This window comes from Clarias gariepinus, chromosome 22 (assembly GCF_024256425.1).
Source record: "Clarias gariepinus isolate MV-2021 ecotype Netherlands chromosome 22, CGAR_prim_01v2, whole genome shotgun sequence".
In the NCBI taxonomy this organism is placed as follows: Eukaryota; Metazoa; Chordata; class Actinopteri; order Siluriformes; family Clariidae; genus Clarias; species Clarias gariepinus.
This window is the reverse complement of record NC_071121.1, coordinates 23,460,987-23,487,330: the sequence shown is the minus strand read 5'-3', so window position 1 is coordinate 23,487,330 and position 26,344 is coordinate 23,460,987. Positions and strand designations below refer to the sequence as shown.

Below are 26,344 nucleotides of genomic sequence, written 5' to 3'. Positions count from 1 at the left end.
TAATTAATGCTCTCCTTGCCCAGTCTGTCAGTTTAGGTGGACAGCCATATCCTGGTAGGTGTGCAGTTTACCTAAACCTGTTTTAAACGTCTCCTCAACTGGCCATTCCTGACCTGTCTGGTGTGTACTTTGGGCTTCATGATGCTGTTTGCTCACTAATGTTTTCTAACAAACATCTGAGGGCTTCCCAGAACAGCTATATTTACTGTATATTGAGATGAAAATACACACAGATAGACTCTATTAGGTGACTTCTGAAGGCAACTGGTTCCACTGTATTTTAGTTAAGGGTATCAGAGTAAAGGACTGGATACAAATCACAAAAAATCCCAATAAAATATATTAATGTTTGCGTGTATAATGATGTCCAAACATCAAAATGTGGAAAAGTGCGAAGGGTATTAATACTTTTCCAAGACACTATACTTACTGTATATCCTGTAGAACTCTGGACATTAGGCGGGGTACACTCTGCAATTTGGTAATTTGGAAACACCAATTAGCCTAACCTGCCTAAACCCACCAAGCATAGGGACTCCATGCAAACTGTAAACACAGACCCAAATGCAGGACTCGAACCCTCGATAACATTGTTGTCATACTTGTTTTAAATTGCATATTATCTATGTATCTATTTTGGTCTGATACTCATAAAGATTCGACTGTATACCTTAGCTTTGCACATGAATTTTATATCTACTTTTCCAGTCAAAAGTTTGGACAAACCTTCTAACTTTATAGTCTTCCCTGACTTTCAGTTCATTTTACATTATTAAACAGTGCTGAAGACATCCAGAATATGCAATAATTTCCTTTGAACTTTTGATATTGAGATGTATCTGCTACTCATGCCCTGTAAAGACTTCATAGCGGCTCTAATCTGAGGTGCTGTTTGTTAACTGGTGATCTCTGAGGCTGGTAACTCTAAGGTAGGCTTTGATCTTGCTTTCCTGGGAAGATCTTTATGAGAGCCAGTTACATCATGGTGCTTGATGGGTTTTGCAAATGCACTTGACAATACTATTCTTGCAAGAACTGTTTTAGAACAGCTGACCTTCATGTCTTAAAATAGCAATTTATTGTTGTGGTTACCTCATTACCTTATTCCATACGTGCTACTCCACAGATAAAATAAAAAATCCAATATTGTTCTATAATGTAGAACAATAAATCCAAATTTATGTGAAAGTTATTAAGTAAAGAAAAAACAATCATCCCTGTAAACAAAGCCACATAAGTTACCTTTAATGAAGTGATCACTGCACACACATATATTGTATTAACTGACTCCACTTCTGAACACAGAGACAAACATTTGCAAGACATTTTTTTCCCCCTAGTGCTTTTCTGCTGATTTCTTACTGGAACTAAACTTCCCCATGAATGACAAACCACAAGGATTTGAGATCTTATGATAGTGCTTCCTCTTCAGAAACAATTATAAATAATAAGTTTTTTAGCTTGAACTTTGGAACAAAGCAAAAACAAAAACAAAACAGAACAAAATCAAGCTTGTCTTTGACCTTGTTGTCAATCGAAATGTCAACAAAACCTGCACCCAGCCATTGGGAAAATGTCAGCGGACTTCAAGGGCTTCTAGTATCTGACCTGTGTACAGTTACAGTATATGCACTTATACTGTAACCAAGATAATTCGTATTATCCAAGTACGAGGTTGGAGTTAGCAATGCTGCATCAGCACTCCAACTTTTTGCTGTCAGGGTGTATGGCTCGGTTTTGTTAACAGCCCCTGGCATCCTTGCTAAGTTTGTTTCAGTACACTGTAGTATTTCTTCTTCTTCTGCTTTTTACAGTTTGGCAAAGTAATGTCCTTGAAATCTCTTTGCTGGATCTCTTTGTTTACTTCCTATTAAGGCTGGTGTGAAATGATTGTGTAAGACATGCTAACTTACACTAAAGGTTTTAATTGGGCTTCCTGGATGGCTTGATCCTGTGAACTCTCTGCCAACACCAACAAACACTGTATATTTAAACACAACCCCTGAACCGGTTTGTTCAGTGAAAAGTCCAATAAAGTTTTATTTAAAGAAGATAAAATATTCTGTACTACAGGGTGCTGGTGGAAATTGGGCTACTGTTGGTCAAAAAAGGGGAAAGGTGTTCAAGACAGTGGTGAGAATTTGGCAACAGCTCCCACAGACAGATGCGTCTCTTCCGCAAGTTGGTTACAAGTTATCAATTGATTTGTAAAGAATCAGAATTTCACTGAATGTTCACGGGAGCAATCGCAGTGGGATCAGAGCCACCTCGGCCAGGATCGTAATTCACAGACATACAACATTCTTTAAAACGTTTGCACCTTTCAGACGTTTTACTGCTTGAAATCTTTTGTAAATGGCAATCATTTGTGCGCCTTCTTTCAGTGGAAATTTCATCACAAGTCCCCGTTTGATGCGAAACCCCCCGTAGAATGTTTTTCTACTAAGACTTTTTTTTAAATGTTTTGTACAGTACATTCTGGTAATATTTTGAATAACGTTCTGAGAATGTTTCAAAATGGTCTGTAAGACATTTAACTTTATTTGCAGGTTCTTAAACATTCTTTCTGTATTTGTGTGTTTTTTAGAACATTCATCATGCCATGTTTTCCCTCTTTTAAGTCTATTTTTTGTGTAAATTTTTGCTGTTCTATATTGCTGACTACATTTAAAATGTATCTTATGAATGTGTAAGTAAAATATTTAAATGGTTGAAAGATAAAGGAATAGTGTAATAAGTATAATGGCTGTTTAATTTTTTTTTTCAAGTGGTAGAAACATGCAATTCCCACAGAATTGAAGACAATGGCACAGGTGGGATTACATTTTGGGTCACCAGGGCACACACACACACACACTTACACACTTATAGCCTATACACTTTTTTTGGTATGTATTGGAAGTTGTGAGAAAGCCATGGAACCTGAAGGAAATGCATGCAAATGTAGAGAACTTGAAACACATGGAACAGACAGTAACCTGTGGTCAGGACTGAAGTCCGGACTATGAAGATTCGAGGACGGACTACTACGCGTTGTACCACTGCAATGCCTGATACTCCGAGCAAATATACCCTTTAAAAGTTTCCTCAAGGGAATAAATGAAAAATAAATAAATAAAGAGAGTGTATTTATAGGCAAACGGATGACATTTTCCTGTGTGTTTTAATGAATGCCTTTACAATGTTACTCTGTACCAGACATTTCAAAGGTTCAAATCTGTGGCAAATCCGATGACTGAAATGTGAATACAGTGTACGTGTAAATCAGAGCAAATTTCAAGACATCTTTATTCATCCTAAGATAATATTTACTTATTTTGGTAAAGTATGTGTGTATTCACTTGGCTACTTAAAAACTTACAAGTACTTTTTTCCTTCTCAAGGCCAAATGCTACGAAAAAAATAAAAGTACCCTTTGATGCTGTGCGACTTCCTTTCAGTTGAAGTCAATTCACCGCAAAGTCCTGTTTGTGAGAGAACAGGCGACGACAGTAGTGCAAAGCTTTTTCGAAATCAGGAAGTCAACTCAGATGCACAGAAAGGAAATTCATGCAAGCGCAGTAATTCTTCTGCTGTACGTCATGTCGCACGTTGAATTTACCTGCTGCTTCTGGTCACGATAGAGAGCATGAAAAGAGAAGCTAAGTGTATCAATGGGTTGTGGGGGTAAATTTGGAGGTTTTAGACAGACACGATTGAATGAACATGCATAACTCGACTAAGGTGGCACATTCGAGTGCAATCCGGGCTGAAGTAAAGCGCCATGAAAGCTTGCAGAACACTCTCAACAGAGTGCTGAAGCAGCTGGAGAGGGTCGAGGACCAGCAGCTCAGGACTGGCCTGAAGGTTTACATCCATGGTGTGCAAGGTGAGTCCACGTTCTGTTTAGAGAGAGAAGAGGGTCCTTTCATTCCCAAAACTGATTAACGGTTCTTGTAAGATTTGCCAAAGATTTGCTTGAGTGTCGGTTATCTTAAAAGGAAAAGACCACACACACAAAACATGTTACTCTAGGCAAAAATATATCTTAGTAGGAATGAGCAGAGCATCCCTGAGTTTTTCGTAATGTAGGAGAGTGTTTAAGTATCTGGGTCACATCGTCTTGCCTGTGCCTTTTTTTTTTTAGGTGCTTCAGGTGTTTCTGTACCGCCATCTTTATTTGATTTATTACTTCTTTTCTGCATGCGTGATGATTCAATAAATTTGCACAAATTGACATTGACTGAAATTAGAGTTGAAACATCTAGTGTCTGATTACATCCTCTCTGTTTAGCTTGCTGTCTGGAAGCCTGTGGATGAGTGTAATGTTGCGTAAAAAGGAAGAAATGCTCTCAATTAGTATCTACACACTCCAAACTCATACACGAAATCGCACGTGAACTCTGTTTCAAAAGCAATTTTGGAAAAAAAAAAAATCCTGCACAGTCTATTTCTAAATGGTTGAACCTAAAACAGTGTGTGTGTTCTCTGAGTAAAATGTGACTGCGACTCATATTGGGTTTAAATAGTACTCGTTTCGCATGGCTGTTTTTTTTCTTTCTTTCTTTTTCTTCGCAATGACCCAGCTGTGAGTGTTTATGTCAACTTGATTATTTTTAAGCCTAACACACCGGACGTGAAATCGGCTGTTAGCGTCGAGAAGAAAACGAGCTCTTGAATCTGCTCATCAGTGACAGAGTGAGGTGATCAGCCCGAAACCATGTACCGGTAATGCAGCATTATCAGCCACATCACTTCCTGCTGGCTCACTACGGCTCATCAGGCAGAAATGCGTATCCATTACATTATTAGCTGATGGGTCCCTTCAGTCTACATATGTATTCAGGCTTGTGGATATAAATGTCTAAAAGGCTTGCCTTGCAACATTCTCTCTCACACGAAGCCTTGGTAGCAGGCATTTGTATGGGCCCACTTCCTGTCTCGCTGCCCCGAAAGCCACTTCCTCTGCATCTCAGACTCCATCTGTCACGTCAGACTTGCACTCTAAATATAAAATTAAATAATAAACAAACAATAAAAAATATCATCTTATACTTTTTTTTTTTTTTTTTACAAGTTGTTTATCTACCTTTGGTCAAATGCTCTGTAGTGTTCACCAGACGAGAGACGGTCGCTTTAATAAATTTACATTTGAATGACACGTTTCATACACATACACACACATTTGAAAGGGTCGATCGGTCAAAGGATCTTGTGACAATGGTTAATTTTACTTTCATTTGGTCATTCAGACCCACACAACATAATTCACTTCCTGCTCCGACTACTTCCTCTGCTGCACGTAATTACTGCTCTTCTATAGCTGACAACAGCATCCGACAGATCACGAATTAAACATGCAACGCACTCCTTTCCTGATTTTATGCACATGGCCAATCTTGATGTACTTTATAACCCAATTGGTTTTATATAACAGCGTGACATTAATGATCCAGACTTAATAGACTTCTATAAGGTCGTCTAAAACCATTCACAGATCCTAAAGAAAAAGAAAAACCTACTTGCTCGTAATAAGAAAAAAAATAACGGAGTGAAGTGGTGCATTTAAATATGACTTACTGCTGTGTGATAAAGGATGATTGAAGGAAAGTGATATTTTTAGTAGTGATTCTGATCCATTGTACAGACCCAGTGGAGAACACATGTGGACATAAACATCTAGGATACCGTACAATAATAATTTAAGCCCAGTACAAGCATGAAGACTGTACACTGATTCTTGTCATGAGTCTGTGGTTATTTGTTGGAGGAAACAACTGGCATATATGAAACACACTTCCTTACAGCAAGTAGAAACAGATTGACTGATTCAATAACCAAGAGCCCGTTACTTTAAGTAAAACACATGGTTTCTACGAGCCATACAAGACGGTTGGCAAACTGCAGCTTCTTTTTTTACTTTAGGGCAAAATGGTTGCCAAGGCTGCTTGCCAGTGCAGACTAGTGTGTGTGTGTGTGTGTGAATGCCTGCACATCTTTTTCTGTATCTATTGTACAGTTAGATTATGGTTACCGAGAAAAATTACAGTGACATCAGGAAGTGAGGTCCACGTCATCATCCTGTTTAAATAATGGATGAACTGTAGTACCGGTTGTTGTCACCTTACATTCTGCTGGCGATTTGGAGGAGTGGAGTGACTTTTTTTTTTTTTTTTACAATTAATTGTTTATTGAAATGAATGTAAGTGTGTTTTTTATCTTTAAGCATGAACCATCTTTGACATTTTGTCTGATCTGTGCTAAGACTGCACTCTGAGGGAGCATTTAATGCTCTGTTATTATATTGACTTGTTAGTGGTATCATTCTCTGATGATTACATCACAAGTGGACAAATTCAATTCCAATTCACTCACTCACTTACCCTCACTCATTGTCTATACTGCCTTATCCTGTATACAGGGTCGTGAGGGGCCTGGAGCCTCTCCCAGGAGATTTAGGGCACGAGGCTAAGTACACCCTGGACGGGGGGCCAATTCATTGTAGGACAATTGCAATTTAATTCATTTTTATTTATATAGCGCTTTTAAGAATGGTCATTGTCGCAAAGCTGCTTTACAGTTTAAAAAAAATAGCAAGGTTGCCAAAGGTAATCTGATGTCATCTGATACAAAAAGGTAACTTGTAATAACCAATGAAATGGAAGAAAGGAAACTGCCAGATACCTAAAAGTTGCTAAAAGTAAGACTCTAAGAGTAAGTTTTTTTTTTTTTTGCTTTGTGGCATTTTGTGCAGCTACAGTACTTCGCAGCGATTAATTTGTTTCATTTTGTGTGGTTTCACAAAGCACACACAAACACTCAAGTGAAGTAAATTAAAAAGTAAAAATGGAACTAAAAAGAGGAGCTGCACAGTGCCGTCTGAATGCCAAATGCTCTGCCATTGTAATAGAGATATTCCAATATCTTTTGGAATGTTTTTGTCCACAAAGATTTACAAAGGCTGTTCTGGAGTTCTCTAGATACTTTCATTTTGAAAACAACCACACATTTTAAAATAAGATCTAGTCTCCATATTTACAGTCATTTGTGTCAAAACACTTGAATAAATGAGATAGCATCACGTATTTGCCAGGGGCTTCCACTTGTTATCTGCGTCTGACATGACAGTCGACCTGCCTATATCGATCAATGTAGCTGGTTCTTGGTCATGTTTATTTAAAAAAGGAAATCATTTCACAAAATATTTATTCATAACAATCTGCTTTGCATATACCAGTAACAAAAAAGCTAACTGTTACGTATGTCAACAGGCATGGATTAACAGGTAAAGTACCTCAATTCACAAGTAAAACCAGGAGCCTAGAAACCTTAGTGACGACTCTGTCTTTTGCAGTTGTCTGGGAATGCTTTTGACAACCATCACAAATGTAATATGGCCACATGCACAAACCAGATTCCCAAAAGTTGTACAAATTGTGAATAAAAACAGAATGCAATGATGTGGAAGTTTTAAATTTCAATATTTTATTTATAATACATCATAGACGACATATCAAATGTTTAAACTGAGAAAATATCATTTTAAGGTGAAAATAGTTGAGACAAGTTGGGACAAGGCCATGTTTACTACTGTGTGGAATCCCCTCTTCTTTTTATAACAGTCTGCAGACGTCTGGGGACTGAGGAGACAAGTTGCTCAAGTTTAGGAATAGGAATGTTGTCCCATTCTTGTCTAATACAGGCTTCTAGTTGGTTAACTGTCTTAGGTCTTCTTTGTCGCATCTTCCTCTTTATGATGCGCCAAATGTTTTCTATGGATGAAAGATCTGGACTACAGCGTGGCCATTTCAGTACCCAGATCCTTCTCCTACGCAGCCATGATGTTGTAATTGATGCAGTATGTGGTCTCGCATTGTCATGTTGAAAAATGCATATGTTGTTCCAGAACTTGGATATATCTTTCAGCATTGATGGTGCCTTTCCAGATGTGTAAGCTGCCCATGCCACATGCACTCATGCAACCCCATACCATCAGAGATGCAGGTTTCTGAACTGAGCGCTGATAACTTTGGTTTTCCTTGTCCTCTTTAGTCTGGATGACGTGGCGTCCCAGTTTCCCACAGAACAGTTTTCTACTTTGCCACAGTCCATTTCAAATGAGCGCTTCTGGATCATGTTCATATACGTATGGCTTCTTTTTTGACCTATAGAGTTTTAGCCGGCAACAGCGAATGGCACGGTGGATTGTGTTCACCGACAATGTTTTCTGGAAGTATTCCAGGACCTATGTTGTGATTTCCATTACAGTAGCATTCCTGTATGTGATGCGGTGCCGTCTAAGGGCGTCTTATTGCTACCTGTCCCAACTTTTTTGGAATGTGTAGCTCTCATGAAATCCAAAATGAGCCAATATTTGGCATGACATTTCAAAATGTTTCAATTTTAACATTTGATATGTCATCTATTATGTATTCTGAATAAAATTTTGAAATTTGAAACTTTTACATCATTGCATTCTGTTTTTATTCACAATTTGTACAGTGTCCCAACTTTTTAGGAATCGGGTTTATATTTAGTGGTCTGAGTAATCCTACAACAAATGCATCCGGGCCTCTTTCAAGTCTATGTTTCTACTGTAGCTGTCTGTCATTCAAGAAGAGTGTAAATACAGTACCAGGCATGAATGGGGCTGTTCAGAGTGCAAGTGTTCTACCAATGTTGAGGTCCACAGGGTACAAGAAGACATTTCTGTTTACAAAATCCTGCTATTGATAACCTGCTAATAATATGACACTTTTCCCCTCGTATTGTAAATCGATAGTACTTTGTTGACTTTCTAAATATAGTGGAGCCATAAAATTAACATTGCTATACAGCAGGGATCTTCAACTTCAATCCTGGAGGGCCATTGTCCAGCACAGTTTGTAGTTCACCAACACCTAAATACACATACTAAGCCTAGTATTACTTTAAGCAGCTGTGTTTGAGCTTACCAATCTCCAGGACCGGAGCTAAAGATCGCTATATGTTTTGTTCCTTAGAGTATACAACGTATACTGTTGCTTTCCATAGTGGTTCTTAGTTCAGGTCTTGAAACAGCCCCCTGTCCAACATCACACCTACTCCAATTCAGAGAAGATGGTTAACTGGCTGATTAGTTCAATCAGGAATGCTAGGAGCTAAGAAAACACAAAAATGTGCAGGGCAAAGGCTGAGAACCATCGACCTATAGTACAAGACTGGCTAATAATTTTTTTACTTCTGACTATCATGCACACACAATATATTTCCACAATTAAAAAAAAAAAAAAAATCAGATTCCATTACTGAAAAAGAGAGTCAGATGGAAAGATGCCATAAATAACCCCCTGTAGGAAATTCCTTTTTTTTTGAGTGTCGATTCGATATTTTAGCATCTTAAAATGCTGATGAATTGAATTATTAATAACTAACTCTAAATAAAACACCAAGTGGTCATTCAGTGGGTACCGCAAGTGTTTCAGAGTACACAATACATGCAGTAGGCATCAACAAAAGAGAAGAAAAAAAAAGTAAAGAGACAAAAAAAGGTCTGATGGCAGAGACTAGACTAAGCCAGTGTAAGGAGGAGGAGTTTATGCTCCAGAATACCTTGGTAACAAGCTACCTCAGCGTCTGGGAAGGGGCTAGTGGGTGGATACCACAGGTTGCAAACCACATTCACACTGATAAATCAAGTTCAAAGCTGCTGTATGGATATAAAAAGGAAGTAGACTGTCTACCGATTTTGCTGTCTTGATAAGCTGCTCTTAGTTTTTTTTTTTTTCTCATTTGCTGATTAGTTTTTCCATGACTCCTCCCCTTTGCTTTACCAGTATTTTATTGGCTTTCGTCCCTTGAAATGGTGTGCCCGCCTCTTCCAACAGCACATCATCGCCTATCTCTCTTTCCAGAGAGGGAGAGAGAGGGAGAGAGAGAAAAAGAAGAAGGAGAGGGAGGGAGAGAAAAAAAGACAGGGAGGGGGGAATTTCTGTGGAAAGCAGAGGCTGCGTGCTGTCTGGCTGTTGACAAGGGCAGGCAGGCAGAGGGAGAGGAAAGAGATGGAGAGAGGAATGAGGTTTTCCAGCTCTCATCGGTGGAGAGTAGGAACTATGAAAGGCATCTAGCACAGGGGTTTGAGGAATTCCTGTGCTCAAGGCAGATGACTGTTCTAAGACTTTTTCTGGCAGAAGGACGCCAAAGGATGTACGTTTACTTTGGGCACCAGGCACTTGACACTGAAGTCTGTTGTATTGATATTCATGCTGTCTGAAGTGCATGTCAGAAATCTCAGATCACAGTAACCATAATGGATAGGATGTACGTGGAGCCTGGAATTGTTCTCTCTGGATTTACCCTAAGCTTCTCGCTCTGATCCATGTGTCAGGTAGTCTTCTTGATTGCTTCACCTCTCTTTATCTCTCCTGTCTGTTTGGCAACATTCATCCTGTGGTGTTTGGCTGCAAACAACATGCTTTAATCTACAGGCAAAAACAAGATGTAATTTTCTTATCCCATTAGCTGTCCATGTGTCATTTGTGGGAAGGTTATGGAGGTTGTGCTTGCAGTGTTCCAGCATGCTCAAATGTCTTAAAACTGCAGAGCAGCCTCAATCACAAGGAAATAAATGTTATTAATCACTTTGAAGATCTAGAACCTAACAAGCACAAAGGACACAAGTAGCAATTTGGCCTGTCAACAGAAAGAAACTACAATTTAATGCTCATTAAAATGTGTTTTAATCTTTTTGTCAGTGTGGATCAAAACAGAGTTTCTGATCACTATAGATCAGTTTGATCTATGTCTGTGTCTATGTGTTTACCCGACTTGAACCTCATGGAGCAAACCGGTGTATCACAGCATAAAACCACGTACCTCATCTCCCTAACCTTGGTGAAGGTGGAGACGACTGAGGATCATGGGATGGAAAAGGCCAAGCAAAGTGTGGAGGGGGCCACAAGTCAGGCCGGAGAAGAACAAATATCTTTGAATGCAGACTCTGAGCCAGAAGCAAGGAATGGTACCCAGCGCAAAACAGAACAGGAAATACTTCCAAGCCCCAGGGACCATAAAGCACTTTTTACAGATGGTGCACAACCCAGTGACAGGCAAAAATCAATAACCTCATCCACTGCAGAAAACAGTGGGGCAAGCATAGCCACAGGAGCATCTCCTACATCTATACCCAAGGATGCAGCTGAACCAACCCAACCCCCAGCCACAAGCGATGGTCTAGGACGTGTTAACAAGCGACCTGTTTCCCTTTTAAAGACACACAGTGGTGCTGTCAGTAGTCGTGAACTAAGGGAAGCCAGAGACAGCATCCATGCTTCCTCTAAAAGCCTGGATCGTAAGGACAGTAGGACCAGGATCCAGTCCCCTGCCAGCCCGGCTCCCAACACATTTAGAGCCTCCTGGGCTGTAAGTGAGGCCAAACCCAATCAGGAAGATCAGAAAAGTGGCGCTAGGGTTAAAATGTCTACAGAAGCTGTGATAGCCATGCGGACCCAAAGCCCAAGAGCAGAGAGGCTGAAGTCAGGGTCTACCTCTCTCCCAGCTCCTATCAGTGTGGTCTCCAAGCCCCAGCGCAAAGGAAAGAGTCGCACCCTGGACAACAGCGACCTGAACTGCCTGTCCGAGGACCTTCTGAAAGGAAAAGGTGGTCAAATGACATCAGACATCAGGGCAGGTCAGTTGCAGGGGACCTCGACCCGTGACCGCAAAATGCTCAGATTTATTAGTGGCATTTTTGCCAAGAGCACCCAAGTCCCATCCAGCGCTGTTATGGTACCCCAAGTTCCTAGCTCCTTACAGAGAGAATCCAGTGAGGATGAAGGTAGGAAAGCACCACCTCCATGTCCATTAATGTTTTCGACTCAAATCTTTTAAACATGTGCACGCAAAAACTCAGGCTTAGTGCATGCTCGTGCACATGTCCTAGTAAAGGACACTTCAGATTCTTATCCTTCCATGTTTAACAATTTATGTTTTCCATACAGGGTTGCCAACTCCTCAGTAAGGAAAGTAGCCATTGGTTGTCCTAAAAGTTGCTAGAAGTCGCTAAAAGGCGTAATTGCATAATAAACATAATGTCATGACAAAAAGTTAGTAGGTAAAAAAAAAACTAAATACATTTAGATTCATGTAGCAAGGTTTTTATTATTATTGTTATTATTATTTGAATAAAAAAAGAATAGATCAAGCTAGTGTTAGAGGCCTGTTTTGCTTTTGTTAATTGTATGATAAAGGAATATAGAAGCTAGTGTTAATTAGTTAATGTTATTTTTTTTTTATAATTATTTTTTTTTATTTTTAATGTCACAATTCCAACCCTCCTCCTGCTGCGGCAAGTTGAGAAGTCTAAGAACGGTATGTCACGGACACATCAAAGTCTCCAAAAATCTCCAGTAACCCCAGAAAAAGTCACTAGATTCGTCGCTAGTCGCTTTTTTTAAAAATGTGTCACTAGAGAGGTATGAATACTCGCTAAATATAGCTAAGTTGGCAACACTACTTCCATATCATTGGTACAGGTACAAATGCTTGGTATGGGCAGGACCCAACAAATTCAAAGATTAACTTGCTATATTTATTATTTGTATGTATGATACAGTTCTTTGAATTTAAACTCATCAAATATTAAACTTCTTATATTTAATAAATTTTAATACACAGGAGCTATGGCAGTAGTCAAAGATACTATTTTTTTTCCATGTTATTGCTTAACCCATTGGTCTTGTGCTTTATTTTGAACAAATTGACTAGCAAATCCATTTGAATTTAGTAATACATATTTCAAGGACTAACGTTTCCTAATCCTATCTTTGATGTTCCACCCATTGCCTGTTCTAATTCCAAATAGTACTGTGGCGGCTTCTACTACAGACTGCAAGCTCCAGTTTCATACTGTATGCAGCCTTATCATTTGTTACTCCCTGATGTATCCTTGCTTGTTTATTAACCTTTTTTTATTAGAATAATTTTTTTTTAATTATTGTATCAAAATGTATTGGATCAGAATTTTTTGATCATCAGTAAAAAATATGCTTTATATTTAGTTGATGCCTTTGACTATACTGTTAAAATCAGGGCTATAAAAAATGCCTTTTTAAAATCATTATTTACTTACAAGCTTTTTGAGAGTGTTAATGATCACATAGTTGAATATGTGAATTACAAATAGGCATCTTTAGCCCATGGCCCCAACTTTTCTGATGCAATATATTTTTTTTACATACACTGTAAAATCATTCAGATAAGAACAAAGAATTTGACTATTATTGTGAAATTCATAAATATGACTCAGTATATATGGATCTGTGTTACGTGCGTGGTCCGTGAAATGTGTGCACTGATATGTGTGTGTAAGTGTGTGTCTGTGTGTAAACTCAACGCATGCGTGCACAAAAATATTTACGTATGTGTCCTTCGGGCAAGCTGACAGAGCAGCTGGAGGTGGGGTTGTCATGGCAACAGGCAGACGGAGCTGCCTGTTGTATGGCTGCATGATGCTACTGAGAGAGTCCCCAGCCCAATGAATGAGAAAGAACAGGGCTGTATGGGTGTGTGTGTGTGTGTGTGTGTGTTGCAAGGGACTCTTTTGAAAAGCGTCCAAAAAAGAGGGGAAATAAAAAATGCAGGCTTTAGAATGTGACACATAGAGCATCCTTTTTCATCCAGGCACTCCGGATACACGGCCGTATATAGAGGGCTTGGTATCTGCATAAGGGTCTTACTGTCTGGCCCTGTCTCATAATGCCCTCACAGAACCATGCTTAATTTGAGAGGGTGGGTGTTTAAGGAGGCGACATTTCCTTTATGTAGAGGACTGGTGTTTCACAGAGGAAGTGTGAGATAGTGGGTTTAGTAATCTCTCTTTATCGCAACCGTTTGCCCAGCAGAGACCAGACAGTGCATAGCTTGAAGGACTATCACCTCACTTGCTGTGTATGTCATAAACTATAATACCATGGCACAAAGCATTTCAGGTGCCTTTTTACACATCCAAAAAATGGCAGTGTTGGGCATTAATCGATGAGATGAGCACAAGGAAGATTTGAATTCTTTATCAGTCAGTGGAGACAGTGAAACAGCTGAGGTAGACTACACAGAGAATGAGAGGGACTGTACAGTAGACTAAAAGCTGTTACTCATTTGCCCAAACACTCTCTCAAAAAAAAACATCATCTTTTTTATATTTGCATTTAAAACAGTTATAGACATCTTATCTTAGATTACATCCCTAGCTATTTTTAAACTGTATGACATTTAAAATCAAAGAACATTACGTTTCGTGTATTCGAAGGGCATTCAATAATTCAAATTTAATTCTTCCTTCATGTACACAACCATACACTGTATGGTTCATTAGCTTTCTTGTTTTAAAATTTTTTAAGAGAATATTTCCTTTCTCATGTTTGTATTGAAATTTAACTTTGGTTAAGACACTGAACATGTTGCTTAAAATATGTTGCACTGTGGTTTCAGTACACTCAGACATCCTGCTATTTCTAACACTTCGTATTACGTTATCAAGTATGCCACTTACTGTTGTCAGTATATTTCAATGTCTATGTCTTTCATTTTGTCTGCAGCTTCCTGTGCTAACAGTCAGGAATGGACCTTAAATCGTTCTATACCAGAGCTGAGATTGGTAAGATTTTATAATCATCCCTGTAACACTGCTGTGGTTTTTATAACACTGTTGCTGTATGTGTGTGTAAGAAGTATTTAAAAGCTTTTTAGAAGGATTTTAAAAAGACACTCAAAGATAGTTCAGTTTTATTAAGCAAGAAAAATACACTGTCTGGCCCCACAAAAAAAGTCACTTAAATGCTTGAAGTTGTATGGTAACAAAAAAAATCAACACTAAAAAAATAAGAGCTATGTTTAATAAGTGTGTGAGGGTAAAAAGGGAGGTTCATAAAGCGACCCAACCACCAAGCATAGTGCCCACTGTACAAGTCTCTGGAGGAAGTATTATGATCTGTTCTTGCTTTAGTTGCTCAGATCTAGGCTCAGCAACATTATGTGCCAATAAACTTAAGTCAGCTGATAAGCTGAAAGTACTGAATGGCCAGGATATCACATCTATAAAGTTTTTCCCCCGATGGCACAGGAGTATTCCAGCAAATTTTGAAAGAGTGGTTATGGGTTCATGATGAATCGTTTTTAACACATGAACTGCCCTATACATTGTGTGCTTTATTTAAAGCTGAAGGTGACTGAATAAAATCTTAGTGTGCAACTTTTTTGGCCAGCCGGTATATTATTATATAGAGACCAGACAGTGCATAGCTTGAAGGACTATCACCTCACTTGCTGTGTATGTCATAAACTATAATACCATGACACAAAGCATTTCAGTTGCCTTTTTACACATCCAAAAAATGGCAGTGTTGGGTATTAATCGATGAGATGAGCACAAGGAAGATTTGAATTCTTTATCAGTCAGTGGAGACAGTGAAACAGCTGAGGTAGACTACACAGAGAATGAGAGGGACTGTACAGTGCAACTTTTTTGGCCAGCCGGTATATTATTTTTGTGTGCTGTCTCTGGTACTGATAACTCAAAAGAAAAAAACAATAATAATTGTGTGTTTTGTTACTTATGAACACAGTTAATCTGGATTATCTTCATATAGGGGGTGCTGGGTAGCATGCGAAGTGGAAAGTCTGCCCTGGTAAACAGGTTTATCACAGGAAGCTATCTTCCTCTTGAGTCACATGAAGGTAAGGACATACTGATTGGTCTACCAACCTACCGACTAATAAAATAAAAAAAACAGTTATGGTTAGCTAGGGTTTAGGTTGTTTTTTTGTGTGCGTGTGATTGCCTGATTTTCTGCATTATTAGATCATTATTAAGTAATGATCTAAAAAAAAGTTTAGAAGTGTAGAAACATGCTCTTAATGAATTAAGTTGCTGCCTAATTAAATAATGAATGTTTTATCATACAATGTCAAATAAATAGCAAATGCAAGTGATAGATAAGGAGTGAAAGACCAGTTTTGTGTGTAGGGTTGCTGCTGTTCAACACCAGAGCGCCTGGTTTTAAAAACTGATGGTAGTTGGATACTTTAAATTGCCCCTAGGTAGGAAGATGTGACATTTTCTCCACTATCCAGGATGTATTTACATCTTAGGCTCAGTATTTTTCGAGATTTCTCTTGGTAACAAAATTATGAGATTCCCAAACCAGTTATTGGATCAAAAAACAAATCTTCTATTGGCACAGAAGAGTGCAGAACAGCCTGAAGTTCAGGATGTTGAAGACTTCTGAATCAGCACTGGCACATTGTTGGTAGAGAAGTGGATCTAATACAATAGTAATAAAAAAAAACATTACATTTTTCCCCGGTTTTTTATTTTCTCCCTTCACCCCTTTTAGGTGGGAGGTATAAGAAAGAGGTGTCGGTTGATGGTCAGAGTCACTTGTTACTGATTCGAGAGGAATCTGGCCTTCCCACTGCACAGGTTTGCAAGTTTTTCAAACAAATTGCCCATAAATAATAATTTTTATGTGCCCTCTTGAACACGTGTTTTCAACCCTGGTCTTAGTGGACCCGATGTCCTCCACATTTGTGTGTTTTTTTCTGCTCTATCACACCCATTTCAATTTAGAAGTAGCTGTTAATTATCATAGCTGATTAATGAAATCAGGTGCATTGGGGGCTGGGAAAACATCAAAATGTGTAGGGAAGCACTGTTATAGATCATGTACTCACAACTTTTTGTATAATTTTCTAATATTTTATAATAGTTCAGCAACTGGGTAGATTCAGTTATCATGGTGTTTAGCCTGGAAAATGAAGCCAGTTTCCAAGATGTCTATAAGAACTTCAGTGAACTGGGAGCCCACCGCAACACTGCAGAGATCCCACTCATAGTAGTGGGTACACAAGGTACATCCTTTCTAAACCATACCTTCTAAATGTTGTAATGTGGACAATAACTCAGATGTACTGAATGCACTTTTTCTATCCAGATAAAATTAGCAGCACTAATGTTCGTGTTATTGAGGATAAGCGGGTACAACAGCTTTGTGCAGATGTGCGGCGCTGTGCCTATTATGAGACCTGTGCCACCTATGGACTGAATGTGGACAGAGTCTTCACTGAAGGTGATTATCTCCTCCGAATGATAAAATTACATAGTGGTGCACATTACTTCCATATCATAGTGTAATTTTTAATTCACTAATCAAACCCTTCATTACTCAGTGTGCCAGAAGATAGTTGCAGGTAAGAAGCAAGCAAGCCATCTAGCATCCTGCAAGTCCCTACCCAACTCCCCTAGCCACTCTGGAGCCTCCACGCCTGTATCTGCTGTATTCCTTGGACAGGTACTATATACACAGATACGGTATAACCACAAACTTTGCCCAAGTGGGTAGAGCTTTTCCAAAAAAGGAGTGTCTCCTTTAAGTAAAATTCTGACTGTGGACTTATGTATTAAGCATTTTTTAGCCCCTGGATGATGGAGCAGTACTTAGTTTAACTTCCCTTGCCTCACAGTTAGTTGGAAACACAATGGTTTAATAGTTAGAAAATGATTTTTGAATCTCATGGATTCATCAGGTTGATACAATGAACATTTGTGAATTACATTATATGGCCAAAAGTATCCCTCATCCATCCAAATCATTGAATTCAGGTGTTCCAACAACTTCCGTGGTAGATGGGTCAGTGGTACCATGATAGGATGCCACCTGTGCACCAAGTATAGTCGTGAAATTTCCTTATTACTGATTATTCCACTGTCAACTGTTAGTGGTATTACAACAAAGTGGAAGTGTTCGAGAACTACAGCAACTCAGCCATGAAGTAGTAGGTCACATAAAAGAGCGTAGTGGGGTCAGAGGATGCTGAGATGATGTACAAAAAATGTTTACCACCCTGAAATTTAAGGAACTTTCCCTTTATAGATACTGACTACTGAATGATTGAATTTAAATTGCCAACTTTAAATTTTGCCTTTAGTCATGGCAGAATATTTTACATTTGTTGAAATTGCAGCAAACTGGACACAAAAAAATACAAACCCATCTTAATCTCCACAGCCAGATTATCCAGGAAATCCATTTATTTACATCTTTCATTCATTTCCGCTGTAAAAAAAAACATTTATTGTCACAAATTTATTTTAAGTTAGTAGACATTTTTCCAAAGATAAAACAAATCTGTCAAAACAGGATATTCTCTTACAATGACAGTTATCTGAATGGCTCTGTTCTTTCTGTGTATGTCTACTCAATCCCCTCATCCTGTACCTGTTCCATTTAACATCCCTCTATCCTTTCTGTCTTTCTCTCTCTGTCCTTCCTCTCTCTCAGGCCAGTAATGGGGGTCAGAGTAGTGATTATTCTTCCTCTTTGCCCTCCACCCCTGTGATAAGTCACAGAGAAATGCGGGGAGTGGCAGGAGGAGAGGGAGGCTCTCAGAGAAATGTACCTCGACGCCGGACCTCCTTGTTCACGGTTAGTCCTTGAGTCTCAGTAGCCTAAAAACCCAACACATTCAATTCAACATAAAAGAGGGACTAATGGAGAGAGAAAGTAATACCTAATATGCACAAGAAGAGATTAGGAGAGAGCGATCAGAAGTTTAAAAGCTTAATCATGACAGTGAGGAACCACTCTATCACTCACCTCATCTCTCACCTCATCCCATATTTTGTCTCTGTCTATGTGTATTTTTGTACCTCGTCAATGCTTTATCTTACATGCCTGCCGTTGTAGAACCGTCGTGGGAGCGACAGTGAGAGAAAAACTCCAGACAACAGAGCTGATGCAGGAGGCAACAAATCAGTTATTATTAAACAGGTATGAAACATAATTTAAAAACTGAGAATTTCTACATTCATATTTGCTGCTTACACCAACCTGAGCTCATAAATATTGTGAAAATATTGAGTGATTATACCAACTTTTATTTATAAAATTTGTAATTATGCCGTCATGTAAGTTTTGCATTACGGTCAAATCATGGCTAAGAGTTTTGTCTTTATATGAACCTTCCTGAAATTGCCTGAATAAGAATCATTATAATGGTGAAATCTGTTTTCTCTGGCAGGGCACATTATGGAAACGCAGTGAACGATCTCTGAACAAGGAGTGGAAGAAGAAGCTTGTCACACTCACCAACAATGGCATTCTCACCTATCATTCTAACATCAATGTAAGAACCACTGTCTTCTACTCATGTATATTTTTTTGACTAACTCTGTATATAGTCAAAAATGTGGACACCTTACAATCACACCCAGTTGTGGACATTCTCCAAAACATTCCCACAAGCTGAAAGCACCCAATTGACTAGAATGTGTTTGAATGATTTAACTTTAAGTATGCTTAAACCAAGATTCATAGAGATATTGTTTGCCAGATTGGTGTAAAAGAACATAAGTGGGGTGATCTCCTCTGGGGTAAAATGCTGAACTCACTCACTCACTCACTCATCATTTATACTGCTTAAACTGCTTGAAGGGTATACCATAGACAGGGTGCCCATCCATCGCAAGGGGGGGACACATACACACTCTCATTCATACACTATGAGCACTTTGGAAATGCCAATCAGCCTAATCTGCATGTATTTGGACTGTGGGAGGAAACTGGAGTACCTGAAAAAAACCCACCAATGATGGGGAGAACATGCAAACTGCAAGCACACAGAGGCGTGAATCGAAAAAAGAGGCGGCTAAAAGCCACTAAGCCACTGTCGCCCCAGTCGAACTAATCAAACTTTTAAACTTTTAGCTACAAATACCCTTTACAAATATTTAACTTTAACATTTATTAATATTTGAATGAGTGTAAGCAACTGGACTTTATGGCCGTTTGTAGGAATATAAACAGAACACCCATGGTAAGGAGATGGACCTGCTGCGTGTAACTGTGAAAGTACCAGGAAAGCGTCTACATAGGGCAGCGCCTACAACTGGCCCTGCCTCTGCCCCTGGGGTCAATGGCCTTTCAAAAGACAAGCCAGCATCTGAAGGGGGAACCTCATGTGAGTAATATGAGATATTGTTTCTTTAGATACCAATCCAACCCAAAACCTTTACTTAGTGTGTGACTTGTGTCTTATTTTCTAGCAAATCTTCTGACTGTTGATGAGGCAGCAGGCGTCGTAATGGCATCTCACGATGAACAGAAAATCAAACGCTGTCCTTCATCTGTGTCCAATAAAGCTTTAAGCTTGGGTACGTTAACAGGCTGTTAGGGACTGCAAAAGCAGCATTTGAATAAGCTCCAACTAATACAGCAATTACTGGGTGAACCTTTCAGTATAGAAAAACCATATATCTAACATGTATTGATTTAGTAAAGGCCTTAAGATGTGACAGATGTTTAACCTCCTGCCTCCACTCAGCAGAATCAAGCATTGAGGGGGCCACAAGCCCTTTTCTGGGAAAGGACATTGCTCCATCATCCCCCATGAGCGATAGGAAGAAAACCAAGAGGAAGAAAAGTATGAACATAAAAGGAGATGCTGCAGCCAGCCAGGCTGATGGTGAGCACCACCGGAATTACACAAAACAATTAATAACCTTTCCGAATATGTTTGGTAGATGATAAAAACAAGTTAATGATAATTCATTTTGAAAGGATTCCATTACAAGAAACCTGATAAATTTCCCAGCTTGTCCTCTGCTTTCTTCCTCCTCTTTGTTGTCTATGTGAAGATTTAACACAGTTAATCTGTTTTCTATGACTTATGACTTCTCTTGCTTCTCTCTCCTTTTCTCTTCCCCTTCCCTCTTTCTTTGTCCTCTGCTGTCCTGGGCTAATTTCTTGCACTGCAAGCCAAGCGCAAAATGTGGAAATTGAAAAGCTTTGGTAGCTTGAGAAACATTAACAGAACAGGTAATAAGAGGCCATGTGGATAAGGTGTGCAGTTGAACTCATTGTGTCTGGCTGTTGCTCTGCTCTTTGTGTTAATGTTTTTCATCCGTCAGTCATGACGACACATCATTAGATTACTGCAAATTGACTGTACCACAATAGTCATCTTTCACTCTGTCTCTGTCCTTCTTTCTCTTCCTCTCTCTGGTTCATGTCCCTGTAATGAGGAAACAATATATTAGTCTGAGGGGTTCAGTGAGTGTCGTCCATTGATTACTTCCCCTCTGGTAAATAAATATTGCCTGCTCCTTGCAGAGGAGGAGAACGCAGACTTTATCATCATATCAAGCACAGGACAGAGTTGGCACTTTGACACCCAGAATCAGGAGGACAGGGATGCCTGGGTGCAAGCCATTGAGAGCCAAATCCTTGCTTCTCTGCAACTGTGTGAAAGTAGAAACAAGGTTGGTTTGACTATGATTTGTAAACCACATCATCTGTTTCCTCAAATGACTGAAAATACTGATCTGACCACTGTGTACAGACTCGAAGAAGCAGCCAGAGCGAAGCTGTGGCACTACAAGCCATTCGCAATGCTAAAGGAAATGATCTATGTGTGGATTGTGATGGACAATGTGAGGGTTTTTTAATTACTGTATCACCAGTTTACATTAATAATCTAACCACTATGTACTGAAAGTTTACACCAGAGATAATTTATTTCTCCCTATTCCACCAGATCCCACCTGGGCAAGTCTAAATTTGGGAGCACTGATTTGTATCGAGTGCTCAGGAATTCACAGGAACCTTGGGACACACTTGTCCCGAGTCCGTTCCTTGGACCTGGATGACTGGCCTAGTGAGCTCACTAAGGTGCTAATGGCAATAGGCAACCATATGGCAAACAGCATTTGGGAAAAATGTACGCAAGGTCGCAAAAAGCCAACACCTGAGGCGACAAGGTGAGCAGGACCTCTTGGAGTCTTTATGGTCAAAGGTTTTGTAATTTACTACAAATGTTTCCACTGCTGCTGCTGTTCAAACATTTTAAAGCCACTGGGAACCAAAAGCTGTAATTAAATGATAATTAGATTAATTCTGATCTTGTGGGAATTTCAGTTTGTGGGAGAAAATGTGAATAATTTGTCAACAATAATTTCACCAGTAAATTGAACCCAAGCATGTCACATATGCTTATTGACATCTTAAGCCAACCAGAAAGATAAATGTTAATGCATTTGATATATAGTATCAGTCGAGAGTTTGGATACACCTCCTAATTCAGTGTTTTTTGAATTAAGTGATTTATTTTCTACATTTAAGAACAAAACTAGATTTTCTTTTCAAAACTATGAAATACCACATATGGCGTTGGGTAATTAATTAAAATCAACAACAATAGTTATTAATTAACAACAATAACATAACATATTATTAAGTGCATTTGCAAAACCCACCAATCACCATGATGGAACTGTCTCTCATGAAGACCATCCCAGGAAAGCAAGACCAAAACTTACCTCTGATGCAGGAGAAGTAAATTTAGAAATACCAGCCTAAGAAATCACTAATTAACAGCACATTAGATTGGAGCCTTTATATGTAGCAGAACTTGACTGGCCTGCACAGAGTGCTGACCTCAAGCCGATAGGAAACTTTCGGGATGAATTAGAGCTGAGACTGTGAGCCAGGCCTTCTTGTCCTTCTTTAATGTCTGTCTTTACAAATGGGCTTCTGAGAGAATGGTCAAAAATTCCCATAAACACACTCCTAGACCTTAAGACAAGCCTTCCGAGAAGAGTTGAAGCTGTTATAGCTGCAAAGGGTGGGTGAACATAATTTTAAACCCTAGGGATTATGCATTGGATGTTACTTGAGTTTATATGCATGTGAAGGCAGGTGAGCAAATACTTTAGAAAATTTAGCGTGCGTTTTTGTGTGTCTCCATGTCTATATATATATATATATATATATATATATATATTATAGGCACACACATGCACATTTATAAAAACTACTGTTGTAGAATGGGAAATCGAAGCCTGTTCAACAACACACAAAAGGTCTTTCCAAAATAACATCTCTTCTCTGTGCCTTTTTTCTGGCATCAAACCCAGAGAACAGAGGGAGTCTTGGATCCGGGCTAAATATGAGCAGAAGGTGTTTGTGGCACCCTTGCCAACTCAGGACGAGAGCCCAGGTGAGGTGACATCATCACAGCTCCTCGGTGCCGTCACCAACAACGATCTTCCCAGTCTCCTGCTGCTCTTGGCCCACAGCACCAAGGAGCAGCTCAATGATCCACTGCAGTCTCAAAGCCCCTTACATGCAGCATGTCAGCTGGGGAACGTGGTCATGACTCAGCTCCTAGTCTGGGTAAGGGGACTTCTGCAACAATATAATGTGCATTCATGTAAACTTTTGATTTGCCATCAAGCGGCTCGCACTACTGTCAGAGTTGCTGTTATGAAAAATTTAACACCATTTGACCAGTGATAATCGATAATTCTACTGTGCTATGAGATGGTATCAAAAGGTTTTAAGACAAGTTTGGTAACACACCAACAGACCACAGGGAGCACTGGCCTTTGGAAGTCAGTGTGCCAAAAGACATTGTCCTGTGTACTTCTGGACCTGTGCAACTAATGCTATTCTGGGATTTCATCAGTAGAACAACGAGTGAACTGAAAGCTCTGTGTGAAACTGAGCAAATCTGACACAGAGACATTTGACATGATTTGGCATGTTCACTGCGATGCTGCAATAAGTCGTACAAGGAGTTTTGAGTGGCACACGCGCTTCAAGAGAGAAAGAATATCACTAAAACATGGCAAGAGATCAGGAAGACCTTCAACGAGCTTATCCCCCAAAAATGTTGAAACCATTTGATGCATGATGATCATTGAAGAACAATCCACAACATTGCTGCCATTGTCTGTGTGTCATAGAAACAGTCCAGGCAATCCTCATGCGTGGTTTAAACATGCACCAGGTGGCTGCCAAGTTCGTGGGCAGATTTAACATCGCGTAAAAGTCAACAACTGAGTCAGCGTGCTATGGATGATCTGTCCATCACGTTAAGGATAATTATTAATGATGAAACTTGAGTAAATAAGTACGATTGTTGCTGAGATGTGAAGCAACAATCTTCACAGTCGAGCCCATCATCTCCACGACCGAAGAGGCGAGGCAGGTCCACAGCTCGACCAAGTAAATGCTCATTGTTTTTTTCAACGTTCACAGGCATCGAGAATTCGTTCCAGGGGCCAGACCATCAATAGCAAATTTTAGTGCCAGGGTTTAAGGCGTCTGAGGGTGGACACACAGCGAAAGCGAACAGATCTATGGTGCAGTAATCTAAAAACTTTTTGATACCACCTCGTATAATAATTATCCAATTAAAATATAAAAGCAATACAAAGCCTATACCAATACTTTTGTTATAGGATGCTACCTACTTTATAGGTAAAAATGTTTTTGTTTTTTTTGACATTTAAACATCTAAATATTATTGGTCCTGGAGATTGTGAAAAGTCTTCTAGCATGATTTATGCCTGATAAATCGCAGGTACGTTTCTGGCTGATGGGGTTTTAAGTGATTTTTGTCTGTTTCTCTCTGTAGTATGGTAGTGATGTGAAAGCAAAGAATCCTCAAGGCCAAACAGCTTTAACGCTGGCACAACAAGCTGGAAGTCAAGAGTGTATGGAGATCCTTCGCCAACATGGCTGCCCCAATGAAACCTCACCCACTGCGCCCACTCCCATTCTCTCCCGCAAAAGTAGCATCACAAGCCTTGGACGTAACAATTCCAGAAGAAGGGTCTCGTAACTTTTAAAGACTTTATGGACAGTCAAAGAATCTTCCTTTCTGGAAAAAACTTTTTTTATTTCATTTTGTTAAAAAGCTATGTACGTCTCACTCTCGCTGTGGATGTTTTGCTCTGTCCTCATTCACATACTGTACATCCATTTAGGTTCCTCAGAGAAGGCAAAAAAAAAAAAAACTTGTTAATGTATGAAAGAAAAATTAACAAGCCAGCTTGAAATCTAATACAGATACTGTTTCAACAACTCAAAAGCAATATACATGCTAATTATATATCTATTACAAAGACAAATGTAGCCTAGAGAGCTTCTCCGAGCAATCTGTGGAGATGTGTTCAACATTACTGTACAACTCATAAAACTGTTCCTCATAATAAGAAACATAAATGAGGCCACTGTGTTTGTATGGGAAGAGAATAGTATTTGTCATTGTGCAACGTTTCTAAGTACTAGAATTAATAAACATAAATCTTTAAACTTTTTTGAAACTTTCTGAAATTTTTGTTAGGCCTGACATACAAGAACAAAGGCAATGTGTTTTAACTGTATGCTTTTATTTGTACACTATTAACATGTCATCAAAAACATTTTTGGATAAGTTATTATGTAGGTGCACTACAACCAAACCAAACATCCTTACTACATCTTGTGTTAAGAAGAAGAAGTATTTTTTAAGTTTCACCTAAACCTCAATTTTTTTTTATTAGAAAATATGTATGTGAATCTTTGCTCTCTATCAAGGACATAATAGATTTTGTTAACTATTGGAAGTTTGTATTTTTTGCAAGATTATGACTGGTGCAGCATGGTGGCGCTGATGTCTCACAACTCGAAGTTTTGATCCAGCGCTCAGATTACTGTCTGTGTGGAGTGAAGGTGAGACTTATCTTTTTAACATGACTTTGCACTTATCACACCCTGTTAGGGTACCACGTTCTCTCATGATCCTCCAGCACTGCTCGACTGGTCCCACCATCTCTCAGAGATTGAGGAACACAATAAAAGACTGTGCCGTTCTGGCACCCAGGTGGTGGAATGAACTTTCTCTATATGTCCGTACTGCCGAGGCAATATTTAAGTGATGACTAGAGACCTATCTGCATCTTGGATATTTAGGTTAACTATCCCCAACCTCACAGAAAAAATCCCGTCCTCCCCAACAGTGTTTGACTGATGGTATTTCTAGTTAATAAACCTAGTGAGCCAGTGTAATGTTATATTTAAATGCTAAAATCTTCAGAGCACTTAAATGTAAATGAAAATCTTATTTTTCATATATTCTTCTTTCTTCTGCATTCTCAAGTTTTCTTCTAAATCCCAAAACAAAGTGTGAATAAGGTTTGAATCGATGTGTGCTCTGGTTCGGCTGCGACCCCGATCAGGAGAAAGTGGCCACTGTGGGTGAATGAACATAACTGTATATCAGCTATTGGCTGTTCCCAGCAAGGGTTCGCTGCAAAATTGGCCTCATTTTATTTGTGACAGAGACTGATCATTCATTTATTTATCTTCTATAGCGCTTATCTTGTTTACAGGGTCATGGGGGGCCTGGAGCTATCCCAGGAGACTTGGGGCACGAGGCGGGGTACACCCTAGACAGGGTGCCAATTCATTGCACACATACACACAACCACTACAATTTGGAAACGCCAATGAACTAACCTGCTGTAAGCATATTTTGATCAATGTAAGTACACATACAGGTGCATTGG

At 39.2% G+C, this 26,344-nt stretch overlaps 1 protein-coding gene across 5 annotated transcripts; it reads left to right on the top strand.

Moving 5' to 3' along the window:
• The first annotated feature begins 3,341 nt into the window (after positions 1 to 3,341).
• Positions 3,342 to 25,113, top strand: agap2 (ArfGAP with GTPase domain, ankyrin repeat and PH domain 2). Of its 5 annotated transcripts, none has more exons than XM_053482422.1 (18): positions 3,342 to 3,868; positions 14,553 to 14,611; positions 15,603 to 15,690; positions 16,350 to 16,435; positions 16,722 to 16,863; positions 16,947 to 17,081; positions 17,182 to 17,303; positions 18,294 to 18,437; positions 18,699 to 18,782; positions 19,033 to 19,137; positions 19,806 to 19,971; positions 20,057 to 20,164; positions 20,335 to 20,475; positions 21,123 to 21,271; positions 21,352 to 21,442; positions 21,547 to 21,769; positions 22,925 to 23,183; positions 24,430 to 25,113. In XM_053482422.1, the coding sequence occupies exons 1-18, from the start codon at positions 3,700 to 3,702 to the stop codon at positions 24,634 to 24,636; spliced, it is 2,478 nt and encodes an 825-aa protein (XP_053338397.1). In that variant the 5' UTR covers positions 3,342 to 3,699; the 3' UTR covers positions 24,637 to 25,113. The 5 variants fall into 5 exon arrangements, with proteins under 5 accessions (XP_053338397.1, XP_053338398.1, XP_053338396.1 ...); XM_053482423.1 differs by having other exon boundaries at positions 3,344 to 3,868; positions 20,338 to 20,475; XM_053482419.1 differs by lacking the exon at positions 3,342 to 3,868 and adding an exon at positions 10,004 to 11,794.
• Positions 25,114 to 26,344: the final 1,231 nt, after the last annotated feature.

Bases quoted from the DNA above. Each gene is read 5' to 3' on its own strand.
- agap2 (XM_053482419.1), top strand. From the start codon at position 10,759: ATGTCTGTGTCTATGTGTTTACCCGACTTGAACCTCATGGAGCAAACC. The intron at 16,436-16,721 runs GTTTGCAAGTTT...ATTTTATAATAG, and splicing joins CTGGCCTTCCCACTGCACAG to TTCAGCAACTGGGTAGATTC. The intron at 19,972-20,056 runs GTGAGTAATATG...CTTATTTTCTAG, and splicing joins ATCTGAAGGGGGAACCTCAT to CAAATCTTCTGACTGTTGAT.